The 15,019-nt window shown below is 42.2% G+C and overlaps 1 protein-coding gene across 4 annotated transcripts in view; it reads left to right on the plus strand.

The window, feature by feature from the left end:
- Positions 1-15,019, plus strand: part of LOC131486637 (phosphatidylinositol 3,4,5-trisphosphate 3-phosphatase TPTE2-like) — a 166,476-nt gene that overhangs the window by 135,394 nt on the left and 16,063 nt on the right. For all 4 annotated transcript variants that reach the window (XM_058686548.1, XM_058686554.1, XM_058686542.1 and 1 more), the window contains 3 exons: positions 221-282; positions 2,267-2,347; positions 9,536-9,641. In XM_058686548.1, the coding sequence (XP_058542531.1) occupies positions 221-282; positions 2,267-2,347; positions 9,536-9,641 (249 nt within the window). The remainder of the gene's footprint in view (positions 1-220; positions 283-2,266; positions 2,348-9,535; positions 9,642-15,019) is intronic.

Consider the following 15,019-nt stretch of genomic DNA (forward strand, 5'->3'; position numbering starts at 1 on the left):
CATGCGTGCACATGTGTGTCCCTGCGCACAGGACAGAATTCCAGGGACAGCTCCAGACCCACGAAACAGCTTTGCCTATTCCTGACTTGAAACATTTTCAACAAGCACTTTCAGAGCGAAAGAAAATCAATCCAAACTCAGCTCTCTGAATATTCATGACAGCATTTTTATACCAAGTACTGCCACGAACAATGGCTCATGGACTTCTTTTCTTTTCCAGGAAGAACTGGAACGATGGCTTGTGCCTGCCTTATTGCCAGTGAAATATTTACAACTGCAGAGGTACGAAAGATGTGACGGCAGGCTCTGTCTTATGCTGATTGAGTTCGATAGTTCTGAAACCTCACTGGTAGGACGTTAAGATGATTCTTTGAGTTGTGGCGCTTAACAAAGTTGTAATTGGGGAAGCAGTTATTAGAAAGCCTGGTTTTGATACTTCCTTGTTTAACTCGCACTGGTTAGTAACTGACCCAGGTGCTTCTTAACTCTGGGCCAGGACTAGAGTGAGGTCAGTGAAACACTCACTTCAGGCACAAAATTTAAGGGAATGCCAAAATTTTCAGTAATTAAGATAAATAACCTAATGCATTATTTCTAACGATCAAAACTAATGCAAAAAAATCCATGGTATGTATAATAATACCCAACATTTTATTTTATTTAAATATTTTTTATTTTAGAGAGCGAGTGAGAGAGCAGGGGAGGGGGGCAGAGGGAAAGAATCTCAAGCAGGCTCCACGTGAGGCTCAATGCTGTGACCTTGAGATCATGACTTGAGCTGAAGCCAAGAGTCAGACACTCAACCTACTGAGCCACCCAGGCACACCAATAATTCTAACATTTTAAATAAAGACGGCTCAGGCACACCTGGGTGGCTCCTTTGGTTAAGTGTTCGGCTCTTGATTTCGGCTCAGGTCATGCATGATCTCACGGTTTGTGGGGTTGAGCCCCAAGTCAGGCTCTGTGCTGACAGCACGAACCCTGCTTGGGATTCTCTCTCCCCCCTCTCTCCTCTCTCTGCCCCTTCCTGCTTGCACTTGCTCTCGCTGTCTCTCTGAAAATAAATAAATAAATTTTTAAAAACTAATAAAATATGTAAATAAAGACAGGGACAAATAGGGACAGAATTAAGATGAGGTAGGGTCAAGCAGTCCAAGTGCAAAAAAAAAAAAAAAAAAACCAAAAACCTCTACAATCGTAATGCTTCCTTCACTTCACCTCATCCCAGCCCCGCTCTTATGCCCCCAGTTAGGGGACTTCCTCCTTCCTCACAAGAATAATATCAAGACTGGTTTGATAAGTTCTCTAAAGGACTTCAGACATCCTTAGAAGTAGTAGGTAGGAGTGCCTGGGTGGCTCAGTTGGTTAAGTGCCCGACTCTTGGTGTCAGCTCAGGTCATGATCTCACCGTTTGTGAGTTCAAGCCCCGTATCAGACCCCATGCTGACGGTGTGGAGCCTGCTTAGGATTCTCCCTCTCCCTCTCTCTCTGCTCCTCCCCTGCTCACACACACATTCTCTCTCTCTCTCAAAAAATAAATAAATAAACTTAAGAAAACTAAAGAGGTTCTAGGTAGATAAAAGGTACATTTTGCCATGCAGAACAAAGTCTCTCCTGTGTGTTATTAACTTCTCATAATCACTCTCTGTGGGGTCTGTGCCCTCTGGAAATTTCTGCGAAGAGAGGGTGGGCTATTTCTACTTCTTAAAGTGGGGTTCTCAGTCTTAGTTCCACCATGATCCTGCTGAGAAGCTCCCACTGAACAGGGGCGCCCAGCAGTTCTGCTCCCCACTTGGCCCACAGTCTGAGAAGGGGCCTTCACATTGTCCATGTGGCCCGCCCTCTAGCGCCACCTTCTGCTTTGTTCCTAATTTGAGACACACAGGTTAGGAAAATGGGTATTGGACAGTGTTTTTCAAACTGGATCCAATCGATCCGTGAGCTGTAAACTCAACTGCATTGGGTCGTGACTGGCATTTTTAATCACAAAATGGAATCGATTAGTATGGAAAATAGCAACAGGTAACTATTGTTTTGTGAAACTTTGGTATCAGTCGTGTGTGAGTGTGTGTGTGTGTGTGTGTGTGTGTGTGTGTGTGTAACAAGCCTGCATGTGGCTTTTTGTTGTTGTTAACTTTATTTGGGGCAGCCTCTGCTCAGAGGCTGCTGACTTAAGGAAATAATGTGCCCTCAGAACTTTTAAGGATGCCTTACAAGGAAAAGAACGTGCAGACGAACCTTGATTGTGTGGCCCCCTTTTCTGTAGGACAGCCTTTATTATTTTGGAGAACGGCGAACAGATAAAACCACCAGCACTAAATATCAGGGAGTTGAGACTCCTTCTCAGGTAAGTTGTGTTTTTTTACAAGGGGATTCTTCGGGAAGTTGGTTAAGATTGGCAGCTATTATTTGGTTTCATTTTAGATTCTTTTCCTCTGGCGATCAGGCAGCCTGACTCTGGTGCCTGTGATAGGCCTTGATCCCTCCCAGGGCCCAAGAGCCACAGCTGGGGCCCTCCTGGTGCTCTGCAAACACAAAGTTCTGCCAGGGCATCCGTGGTCCATTTTATATTGGTCATTGCTCACAGAGTTCAAGAGTTGATTCCCTTCCCAAAGTAGGAAGGTCTGATTTCTAAGATTCCAGACCCTTGAAGATTATTGTAAGTCACTAGCCTTTGATTTTCCTTATTTTTTTTTAAATATGAAATTTATTGGGGCACCTGGGTGGCGCAGTCGGTTAAGCGTCCGACTTCAGCCAGGTCATGATCTCGCGGTCCGTGAGTTCGAGCCCCGCGTCAGGCTCTGGGCTGATGGCTCAGAGCCTGGAGCCTGTTTCCGATTCTGTGTCTCCCTCTCTCTCTGCCCCTCCCCCGTTCATGCTCTGTCTCTCTCTGTCCCAAAAATAAATAAAAAATGTTGAAAAAAATAAATATGAAATTTATTGTCAAATTGGTTTCCATACAACACCCAGTGCTCATCCCAAAAGGTGCCCTCCTCAATACCCATCACCCACCCTCCCCTCCCTCCCACCCCCCATCAACCCTCAGTTTGTTCTCAGTTTTTAACAGTCTCTTATGCTTTGGCTCTCTCCCACTCTAACCTCTTTTTTTTTTTCCTTCCCCTCCCCCATGGGTTTCTGTTAAGTTTCTCAAGATCCACATAAGAGTGAAACCATATGGTATCTGTCTTTCTCTGTATGGCTTATTTCACTTAGCATAACATTCTCCAGTTCCATCCACGTTGCTACAAAAGGTCAGATTTCCTTCTTTCTCATTGCCACATAGTATTCCATTGTGTATATAACCACAATTTCTTTTTTTTTTTTTTTTTTTTTTTTTTTTTTAATATATGAAATTTACTGTCAAATTGGTTTCCATACAACACCCAGTGCTCATCCCAAAAGGTGCCCTCCTCAATACCCATCACCCACCCTGCCCTCCCTCCCACCCCCCATCAACCCTCAGTTTGTTCTCAGTTTTTAACAGTCTCTTATGCTTTGGCTCTCTCCCACTCTAACCTCTTTTTTTTTTTTTTCCCTTCCCCTCCCCCATGGGTTTCTGTTACGTTTCTCAGGATCCACATAAGAGTGAAACCATATGGTATCTGTCTTTCTCTGTATGGCTTATTTCACTTAGCATCACACTCTCCAGTTCCATCCACGTTGCTACAAAAGGCCATATTTCATTTTTTCTCATTGCCACGTAATATTCCATTGTGTATATAAACCACAATTTCTTTATCCATTCATCAGTTGATGGACATTTAGGCTCTTTCCATAATTTGGCTATTGTTGAAAGGGCTGCTATAAACATTGGGGTACAAGTGCCCCTATGCATCAGCACTCCTGTATCCCTTGGGTAAATTCCTAGTGCTATTGCTGGGTCATAGGGTAGGTCTATTTTTAATTTTTTGAGGAACCTCCACACTGTTTTCCAGAGTGGCTGCACCAGTTTGCACTCCCACCAACAGTGCAAGAGGGCTCCCGTTTCTACGCATCCTCTCCAGCATCTATAGTCTCCTGTGTTGTTCATTTTAGCCACTCCTACTGGTGTGAGGTGATATCTGAGTGTGGTTTTGATCTGTATTTCCCTGATGAGGAGTGACGTTGAGCATCTTTTCATGTGCCTGTTGGCCATCCGGATGTCTTCTTTAGAGAAGTGTCTATTCATGTTTTCTGCCCATTTCTTCACTGGATTATTTGTTTTCCGGGTGTGGAGTTTGGTGAGCTCTTTATAGATTGTGGATACTAGCCCTTTGATATGTCATTTGCAAATATCTTTTCCCATTCCGTCAGTTGCCTTTTAGTTTTGTTGATTGTTTCCTTAGCTGTGCAGAAGCTTTTTATCTTCATGAGGTCCCAATAGTTCATTTTTGCTTTTAATTCCCTTGCCTTTGGGGATGTGAAGTAAGAAATTGCTGTGGCTGAGGTCCGTGAGGTTTTTTCCTGCTTTCTCCTCTAGGGTTTTGATGGTTTCCTGTCTCACATTCAGATCCTTTATCCATTTTGAGTTTGTTTTTGTGAATGGTGTGAGAAAGTGGTCTAGTTTCAACCTTCTGCATGTTGCTGTCCAGTTGTCCCAGCACCATTTGTTAAAGAGACTGTCTTTTTTCCATTGGATATTCTTTCCTGCTTTGTCAAAGATTAGTTGGCCATACTTTTGTGGGTCTAGTTCTGGGGTTTCTATTCTATTCCATTGGTCTATGTGTCTGTTTTTGTGCCAGTACCATGCTGTCTTGATGATTACAGCTTTGTAGTAGAGGCTAACGTCTGGGATTATGATGCCTCCCGCTTTGGTCATCTTCTTCAAAATTACTTTGGCTATTCGGGGTCTTTTGTGGTTCCATACAAATTTTAGGATTGTTTGTTCTAGCTTCGAGAAGAATGCTGGTGCAATTTTGATTGGGATTGCGATGAATGAATAGATTGCTTTGTGTAGTATTGACTTTTTAACAATATTTATTCTTCCAATCCATGAGCATGGAATGTTTTTCCATTTCTTTATATCTTCTTTAATTTCCTTCATAAGCTTTCTATAGCTTTCAGCATACAGATCTTTTACCTCTTTGGTTAGGTTTATTCCTAGGTATTTTATGCTTCTTGGTGCCATTGTGAATGGGGTCAGTTTCTTTATTTGTCTTTGTGTTGCTTCATTATTAGTGTATAAGATTGCAACTGATTTCTGTACATTGATTTTGTATCCTGCCACTTTGCTAAATTCATGTATCAGTTCTAGCAGACTTTTGGTGGAGTCTATCGGGTTTTCCATGTATAATATCATGTTATCTGCAAAAAGTGAAAGCTTGACTTCATCTTTGCCAATTTTGATACCTCTGATTTCCTTTTGTTGTCTGATTGCTGATGCTAGCACTTCCAACACTATGTTAAACAACAGCGGTGAGAGTGGACATCCCTGTCATGTTCCTGACCTCAGGGGGAAAGCTCTCAGTTTTTCCCCATTGAGGATGATATTAGCTGTGGGATTTTCATAAATGGCTTTTATGATGTTTAAGTATGTTCCTTCTATCCCGACTTTCTGGAGGGTTTTTATTAAGAAAGGGTGCTGAATTTTTTCAAATGCTTTTTTCTGCATCGATTGACAGGATCATATGGTTCTTATCTCTTCTTTTATTAATGTGATGTATCACACTGATTGATTTGTGAATGTTGAACCAGCCCTGCAGCCCAGGAATGAATCCCACTTGATCATGGTGAATAATTCTTTTTATATGCTATTGAATTTGATTTGCTAGAATCTTATTGAGAATTTTCGCATTCATATTCATCAGGGATATTAGCCTGTAGTTCTCTTTTTTGCTGGGTCTCTGTCTGGTTTAGGAATCAAAGTAATGCTGCCTTCATAGAATAAGTCTGGTTCCTTCCGTTTTTGTTTTTTGGAACAGCTTGAGAAGGATACGTATTATCTCTGCTTTAAATGTGTGGTAGAATTCCCCTGGGAAGCCATCTGGTCCTGGACTCTTATTTGTTGGGAGATATTTGATAACTGATTCCATTTCTTTGCTGGTTATGGGTCTGTTCAAGTTTTCTGTTTCTTCCGGTTTGAGTTTTGGAAGTGTGTGGGTGCTTAGGAATTTGTCCATTTCTTCCAGGTTGTCCAGTTTGTTGGCATATAGTTTTTCATAGTATTCTCTGATAATCGCTTGTATTTCTGAGGGATTGGTTGTAATAATTCCATTTTCATATATGATTTTATCTAAGCAACCTTATTGATAAGAATGTGGTAATTGCAGGGGACTTTAATACTCCACTTACTTTACATACTTTAATACACCACAATATGCTTTCTTTTGAGTGCACATGGAACATTCTCCAAGATAGATCACATACTGGCTCACAAAACAGCCCTTCATAAGTATAAAATAATTGAGATCATACCATGCATACTTTCAGACCACAATGCTATGAAGCTTGAAATCAACCACAGGAAAAAGTTTGGAAAACCTCCAAAAGCATGGAGATTAAAGAACACCCTACTAAAGAATGAATGGGTCAACCAGGCAATTAGAGAAGAAATTTAAAAATATATGGAAACAAATGAAAATGAAAATACAACAATCCAAACGCTTTGGGATGAAGCAAAGGCAGTCCTGAGAGGAAAATACATTGCAGTCCAGGCCTACTTCAAGAAACAAGAAAAATCCCAAATACAAAATTTAACAGCACACCTAAAGGAAATAGAAGCAGAACAGCAAAGACACCCCAAGCCCAGCAGAAGAAGAGAAATAATAAAGATCAGAGCAGAAATAAACAATATAGAATCTAAAAAAAAACTGTAAAGCAGATCAGTGAAACCAAGAGTTGGTTTTTTGAAAAAAACAAAATTGATAAACCTCTAGCCAGGCTTCTCAAAAAGAAAAGGGAGATGACCCAAATTGATTTTCCTTTAAAGAGGAACTCAAGTCTTTCACAAACCCCTACTGGGGCAATTCAGCTCTTGCAGAACATCACGTCTGTGTGTGTGTGAGAGAGAAAGAGACAGAGGAGAGGCTGCTGTATTTTGAAAGTGAAAGAAGAGGGGAAATGAATATCTTTCAGAAATGTATTATATACCAGACACGATTGCACTTTGACATATATTATCTCATTTAATACTCAGAAAACCCATGTGAAATATATGCAGTTACCCTATTTTGTCCTTTTAAAAATGTTTTATGATGGACAATTTCAAACATAAAACATCAAAACAGGGGTGTCTGGGGTTCGAACCCCGTGTCAGTCTCCATGCTGTCACCATGGACCCTGCTTGGGATTCTCTCCCTCTGTCTCTGCCCCTCCCTGTGCTCACTCACACTCACTCTCTCTTTCAAAATAAATTAATTAATTTTTAAAAAGTCAAGACAGTCTTATAATAAGTCCCCTTATAGCCCTCACAGCACTTCAACAATCATTTTATCACCCATCATTCATTCCCTCCCCAATCTCCTCACACACACTCCCCTTCTCCACTTTTTCTCTGAATCTGGATTACGGTGAAGGAAATCCCAGCCATCAGATCATACTATCCCACGAGTATTTTAATATGACATCCAACATAGATTCTTGAGGGGAAAAAGCACCTTAAAACCATTTATCAAATCTAAAAATGTTAGACCTTAATAATGCCTTGATAATAACAAGTGGCTAGTGCATGTTTAAATTTTCATAATCATCTCAAAATGTTTCTAAAATGTAGTTTGCTTCAATCAGGATCCAAACAAGGGTCACACATTTCATTTGGTTGCTATATCTCTTCAGTCTCTTGTAGTTTATAGGTTTCCCACCTGTCTCTTTTATAGCTTAAAATGTGTTTATTGCAGAAGCCAGGATATTTATCCTATAGAGCTTACGACATTCTAGACTTTGTTGTAAAAAGCATGCATGTTCATTACCTCCTGTAATATTCTCAAAAACTCTGAACGTAAAATGGTGCCCATTTTACAGATTGGGAAATGGAGGTTCAGGGAAACTAACTTTTTGAATCAAGAGCTCAAATCCAGCTCTGTCAGACTCCAAAGCCAATTATAAGAGCCAAAGTAGGCTCTTATTTTTGTGTTTGGCGGGGGACGAAGTTATTTCACATTGTTCTCTAGCTGTTTGACTTCTCTACCTCTTGGGCAGGCAAGGCCCCTGCCTTACCCATCTTAGCACCTTTTGCATCCCAAAGTGCTGTTTGTAGGGAACGCTTACTAAACACACTGTTCGTTGTATTAACTCCTGTTGTTTTAAGCTCCAGGAGAAGGAAGGATGGGGGGGCAAAAGCAGCCTGAGGGCCCAGCTGCGTGACAAGCTTTCCGCAGAGAGTAGAGAATCTGGTGGCAGGAGCAAGGGGATGTTAGATGCGACTCCTTCAAGGACTCTCCCTGTACATTTTCCCTTCCCCACCGCTTCTGTGCCGTGCGGTCCCTCTCACTCCCGAACCGGCACACCAGTGGCTGTCACGGACTGTCTTCCGATTCACTGGCATAACAAGCACTCGGCCTCAGGTTTGAGCGCTGTGTCCTCAGGGCCCCAAGACAGCGTTCCCTCCCTGGGGGGTGGCAAATTTCAGATACCATCACATTTTGGCTGTGCATGTGGCCCGTTCTGTGGACTACACTTCATCCATCCCTAGGCTACGAACTTGCTCGAGCGTTTCTCTTGACTGGCACTTTCCAATGGAAAGTGTGGCAGTTAATCTTACGAACCCTTCCCATTGGGTGGGAAAGAATCTGTGAGCTTTGAAGTCCGTTTGATTCAATGTCAGAACTCTTTCACTTCTTGAAGAAGGAGTCGGGGAGAGGGGCGCCTGGCTGGCTCGGTCAGTGGAACCTGCAACTCTTGACCTCAGGGTGGTGAGTTCGAGCCCTGTGTTGGGTATAGAGATTACTTAAAAACTAAAAAATAAAATAAAATAAATCTTAAAAAAGGAGTCAAGGAGAGGCCCCGTGAGCAGCTTGCCACAGAAGGACTCGGCAAAGAGAGGCCAAGGCTTCCTTACAAAAATGGAATTGGGGAAATGGAAAGTGAGTAAACTCAAGCTGGCCACAGGGATAAGAGCACATGTGGCTGTTATTGGCCTGTGGAGGTCTTCTTGAGTTCTCTCATGACTGGGAGGCTACTCCTCACCAAACCACAGAGCTTCCTTTAACTCGGTCACCGCGAAGGCTCCACCCTCAGATTGACCTTTTCCACAGTTGCATCGGGTACATCTTGGTGTCATGTCAAAGCTCTCGGTTGGTTCTGGTTAGATGCCCTCTCAGATATGAGCAGCCTAAAAGCAACACCTGGCTCCTTTCTTGTTACTTCCCCACAGCACTGAGTTCGGTATTTTTTTTTTTTTAGGGTAGATATTGAGTCGTAAGGCAGCGACCATGAAAATGCTTAGTTCTATAATGACACCCAACAAATGTTTCTTTAGTGAATGATTGGCCTTAAGTTCTGTGTTAAAAAAAAAAAAAAAAGAAAGAAAGAAAGAAAGAAAGAAAGAAAGAAAGAAAGAAAAATCGGGAATGCAGAGTTTTTCATCTCCACTTAAATTGAGACTTCTGTTATTTTGCAGAGTAGATATGTTGGATATTTTGCGGATGTGAAAAATATCTACAACTTGAATCTCCCTGCCAGAAAAACACTCAAGATAAAAAAAATCGTTATTTATTCAATTCACGGTAAGTGCTTTACATACAGTTGGAGAATTGGGCAGGAGGGGGCGATGTTCTTCGTTTTCAAGTGCAGGAGGGTTGCTCCTAGCTATCTGTACCGAAAATCCTAACTCGTGGCTGTCCTCTCATGCATCCTTACATAGGCACCCCTCCCCCAGGAAGAGCCCAAGAGCCCTTTCATGTCCTCTCTTTTCCTTTCCCACCACCAACTAGGGGGCCCCCTCCCCTTCCCTTTTCTCCTGTTCTCATTGCTGCTTTGGCCTCAGCCCGGGGCAGACTTTTCAGAATAGGATCTCTGATGGAGAAGACAGGAAGGGCCCATGAGCCCTGGAGACCACTTCGTCCTCATACCCACCTTTAGCTCAGGGTGCATCTCGGCAGAGGCACCCTTGTGTCATTTTCTCACATGTTCCTTTCAGAAACCCTCGTCTCATCACAGTGGTTTCTCCCTCTCCCCTCCTTCCTCCATCCATAGCCCTCTCCCCCCAGCAACTCAAGATGTCTTCATACGTCTTCAATACCCAAAGACATCTGAAATGCCCAAACAACAAATGAATTTTGTTGCCACAAATTCTTTTTTATGAATAACTACCGAGTGCCTGCTTTGGGCCAGGTCCCATGCTAGTGTTTCCTTGCCCTTAAGAAGGAGAGGAATGAGTACATGTAGATAAAAAGCTGGCCACAGTGTTGGGGACACACAGAGACTGGGCCCTGGCTGTCTACATGAACACAGAAAGAGTTGGGAGAACCCTGGGCACTATGGGGGTGTCTTACCAGTTATTACTGGAAGTAAAAATCCTTATAAATTTTTAAAAAACTGACTCTTCACCTTCTTCAAGAATGTCAGGAGAGACTGGGATCCACCATCACCCCAGGGAGGAGGGAGAATTGGTCAGACTGTCCATCTCTGGGGCTTGAGAAAGGGAGAAGAGGAGCAGGGAGGAATTGTCCTCATGGCTCTCTTTCTACATGACCCACCTCACTTCCTGCACTGCTCACAGGGGAGGGGACAGAGCAGGGCCCCCTCGGTGGGGACGGGGATGGGGCCTCATTCTCGCTGCCATTGGTGCAGCAGGGGGCAATGCTCTGGCTCCCCAAAGTCAGATTGTGGACCATGTGGAGGTGCTGGGTCTCCATGGTTGGTACAGTGTCAGGGCATTGGTAACCATCCAGACAGCCTAGTATTTTCAGCCTTCTGGGGAGTCACACAAAATAAGATCTAGACTTTTTTTTTAACATTTCATCCAATTATTCAGAAATAAAAGAATCCTTTAAAATATATTTTAAAAACTGCAGAGTCAAAAAATTACAGTTCATTAAAGTACAAAATGCTCTTTTCCAATTATTTATGTGTGCCTTCCTCCCCACCACACACATAGAGGTGGTGGTGAGGAATTTTAACGGATCACCCCAAACAGATCGCATAGGTTTCTGGCTTGCGAAAACAAGTGTCAACCCAGTAGCATTTGTTTCTGTGGGAAATTTGAGTCTAGGTTTCCAAACAAGCATTGTGCAGGCGGACCCTTGAAACACAGCCTGTTCTAGCAGAAGGCTGCCTATGTATATAAATGAGCAACTGTTTGTGAAAAGGTTTTGCAGACTGCAAAGTCCCCTGCGGAGTCCATCAGGACTGTTTCAGGGGCTGTGTGTGAATTAGGAGGGACGGGGTTACAGCGGATCCTAATGGCTGATCTCAGAACTCCACGGCTGTGAGACCTCCCCAGGGTAGAACCAGGCTTATGCAACAGGTGTTAGAAGGTGGGGGATAGCAGCGCTTTGCTCCGTTCCCTTTCCACATTCAGTGGGGTCCTGGAGAAAGAGTAAACTGCTTTATTCTACAGCCGGAGAAGCAACACAGTCGGCCATAGAAGCAGTTTCTTCCACTGAGAAATATAAACCCAATGATAAAACCAACTCAGTGGCATGAGAGCCAGGATTGTATCTGCGTGTATATTCTGCTTCAGTTTCCTCTTTGTTAATGAGACCAATAGTATCTATACAAACCTCCGTATTAAACAGGCAAATAGGCATTCAGCCCAGTGGAGTTCTAATATATTTTTCTAATATGAATAGTGAGAGTGGGAATAGTTTCTCAAAATTCTAAGCTTAAAAATGTTTTAGGGGCTCCTGGGTGGCTCAGTCGGTTAAGTGTCTGACTCCTGATTTTGGCTCAGGTCATGTCATGGTTTGTGAGTTCGAGCCCCACCTCGGGCTCTGCACTGACAACTCAGAGCCTGCCTGGGATTCTGTCTCTTCCTCTCTCTCTGTCCCTCCCCCATGTGCGCTCCCTCTCTCTAAGTAAATATTTTTTAAAAATTATAAAGGTTTTAAATAAGTTCTACAATTTCATGTTTCTCAGTCTGATATATCCTAAGACTGTGATTTCTCTGTTCATATTTAAAATTTTAGATAAGATCTGTGGAAACGTTGTGTAGCTAAAACTGTAAGGCACAGATGTGGAGAACAAAGGAACTGACCCAAATGTAGGAGCTCTGCAGGGGAAAAGTGGTAGAGAATTTCATGGGTTTCGTTTGCTTGTCTTGGGCTAACATGAAATGGATTATAAACGTCCAGTTTGAGATTCCTCAGGTAGACTTCCAAAGTTGCAACCTCAGCAGTTGTTTAATACAATGTGGGCCCAGGCTTGCAGAGCTGACTTAAGAAGGCCCACATGGTAAGCTAACATTCTTTCTGCACCCGTGTAAATAATCAGGCCACAGCTAATGACACCAGCCTTCTTTTGTTGTTTTTCTGCTTTATTTCACTTATTATCCTCCACCTGTCCTTCAAGCCCTATCTTCTAGGCTAAGAAGTTCTGTTAGCCCTTGGAGGTGGAGACTCTTGGTGCCCCATCAGCATCCCCTTGGATCCCCTCTAACATCTCTGTGCTCCCACCCCCAGCTTCCACTCCCTTTGCTGTAATCTTCAGAGAAATACCACTGGAGAGAGTGACACCACCCAGCTGGGCAGCCCATAGCCATTTAGCAGGTGTACAAAAACCTAACTCTATTGCTTCAAAGTGTGAAAACTTCGGCAGTACAATTTACACTAAAGAATTCCCCATGGATCAAGCTGAATCTGTTGCTTGAAATCCCACCCTTCCTTGGCTCTTATGAGTTCCTCCTAGGAACACTTCCTTTGTAAATCACTAGCACCTTAATGGTTGGCTCTGGGTCTGCTTCTAGGAGAACTCGAACTATGGGTGGCCATTTGCTTATTATTAAGGTGTATTTATAACACTGTAGTCTAAGTCAGGGGATATAGCCTATATTGCAAACTGCATAAGGACAGAGACCATTATCCATTCATCTTTGAATCCCCCAGGCCATGACACATAGGTGGAGCTTGGTAAATCTCTGTTGTCTTGAACTAGGATGTCTCTGGCATGTCTCACTACACCATCTCCCTCACCATCCACTTCTCCGATTTTATCCCTTCCTCTCTGTCCCTCCATAAATTAGCTCCAGCAACATTGGCTTTCATTTTTTTTGTTGTTGTTGTTGCCATTCTTTTATAGTAACAGTTCTTGGACTTCTACACGTTGTCTCTCCTTATTTTTATAAACTTTTTCTTGGGGCTCCTGGTTGGTTCAGTCAGTAGAGCATGTGACGTTTGATCTTGGGGTTGTAAATTCAAGCCCCACATTGGGTATGGAGATTACTTAAAAATAAAATATTAAAAAAATTTTTTAATGTTTATTTTTGAAGGAGAGAGAGGGGCAGAGAGAGAGGAAGACACAGAATCCGAAGCAGGCTCCAGGCTCTGAGCTATCAGCACAGAGCCTGACATGGGGCTCGAACTCACAATCAGTGAGATCATGACCCGAGTGAAGTCAGTCGCCCAACGGACCGAGCCACCCAGGCGCCCCCAAAATAAAATTTTTTAAAACAAACTCTTTTTATTGAAGTATATTTGACACAAAATGTTAGTTTTAGACATATGACCTAGTGATTTGATGAGTCTGTATGTTATGTTCACAAGTGTAGCAACTGTCCAACATCATACACATACAGTATCACTCAATTTCCTAATGCTGAACCTTTTATCCCCATGACCTATTCATTACATAGCTGGAAGCCTTTCTCTCCCACTCTCCTTCACCTAATTCACCTCACCACTTGCTTCCCCTTTGGCAACCATCAGTTCTCTATTTTTACAGGTCTGGTTCTGCTTTTTTTGTTTGTGCATTTGTTTGTTTTACTTTTTAGATTCCACGTATAAGTAAAACCATATGGTATTTGTCCTTTTTTGTCTGACTTCTTTCATTTAGCATAATACCCTCTAAGTCCGTCCATGTTCTCACAAATGGCAAAATCTCCTTCTTTTTATGGGTAATATTCCACTGTATTTATATACCACTTCTTTATTCATTCGTCTATCAGTGGACACTTGAGTAGCTTCCATATCTTGGCTATTATAATGCTGCAATAAACATAGAGGTGCAGATATCTTTTCAAATTACTGTTTTTGTTTTCTTTGGATAGATTCCTGGTAGTGCAATTACTGGATCATATGGTATTTGCATTTTTCATTTCTTGAGGAACGTCAATACGGTTTTCTGCAGTGGCTGCACCAATTTACGTCCCAACTAGTGGTGCACAAGTGTTCCTCATTCACCACATCGTTGCCAACACTTGTTATTTCTTGTCTTTTTTATTGTAGCCATCCTGACAGGTGTTAAGTGATATCTCATTGTGGTTTTGATTTACATTTCTGTCATGGTTAGTGATGTTGGGTATCTTTTCATGTGTATGTCCTCTTTGGAAAATGTCTATTCAGGTCCCCTGCCCACCTTTAAACTGGATTTATTTTTTGGTGTTGAGTTTTATAAGTTCTTTATATTTGGACATTAACTCCTTATATACCATTTGAAAATACTTCCTCCCACTCAGGAGGTTGCCTTTTCAATTTGTTGGTGGTTTCCTTGACTGTGCAAAAGCTTACTTTAGAGAAGTCCCAATAGCTTATCGTTCCTTTCATTTCCCATACCGGAGGAGACAAATCTAGAAAAATGGTGCTAAGGCTGATGTCAACCTGAAAGGAAAAAAACCTGCAATCGAGAATACGCTACTCAGCAAGTCCACCATTCATAAGGAGAGAGAAAAAAATTTCCCAAACAAAAGTTAAAGGAGTTCATTACCACAAAACCAGCCTTACAAGACGTGTTAAAAGGAATTCTTTGAGTGGAAAGAAAAGACCATAATCAGAAGTAAGAAAATTATGACAGGAAAAAAATTCACAGGGAAGTGCAAACATATAATAAAAGCAGATTAATCATAAAACCAGTATAGAGGTTAAAGCATAAACACACTAAAATCAATTATGTCTACAAAAATCAGCCAAGGGATTTGTGAAATAAAAGGATATAAAGTATGACATCATGT

Source organism: Neofelis nebulosa, chromosome 1 (assembly GCF_028018385.1).
Source record: "Neofelis nebulosa isolate mNeoNeb1 chromosome 1, mNeoNeb1.pri, whole genome shotgun sequence".
Classification (NCBI taxonomy): Eukaryota; Metazoa; Chordata; class Mammalia; order Carnivora; family Felidae; genus Neofelis; species Neofelis nebulosa.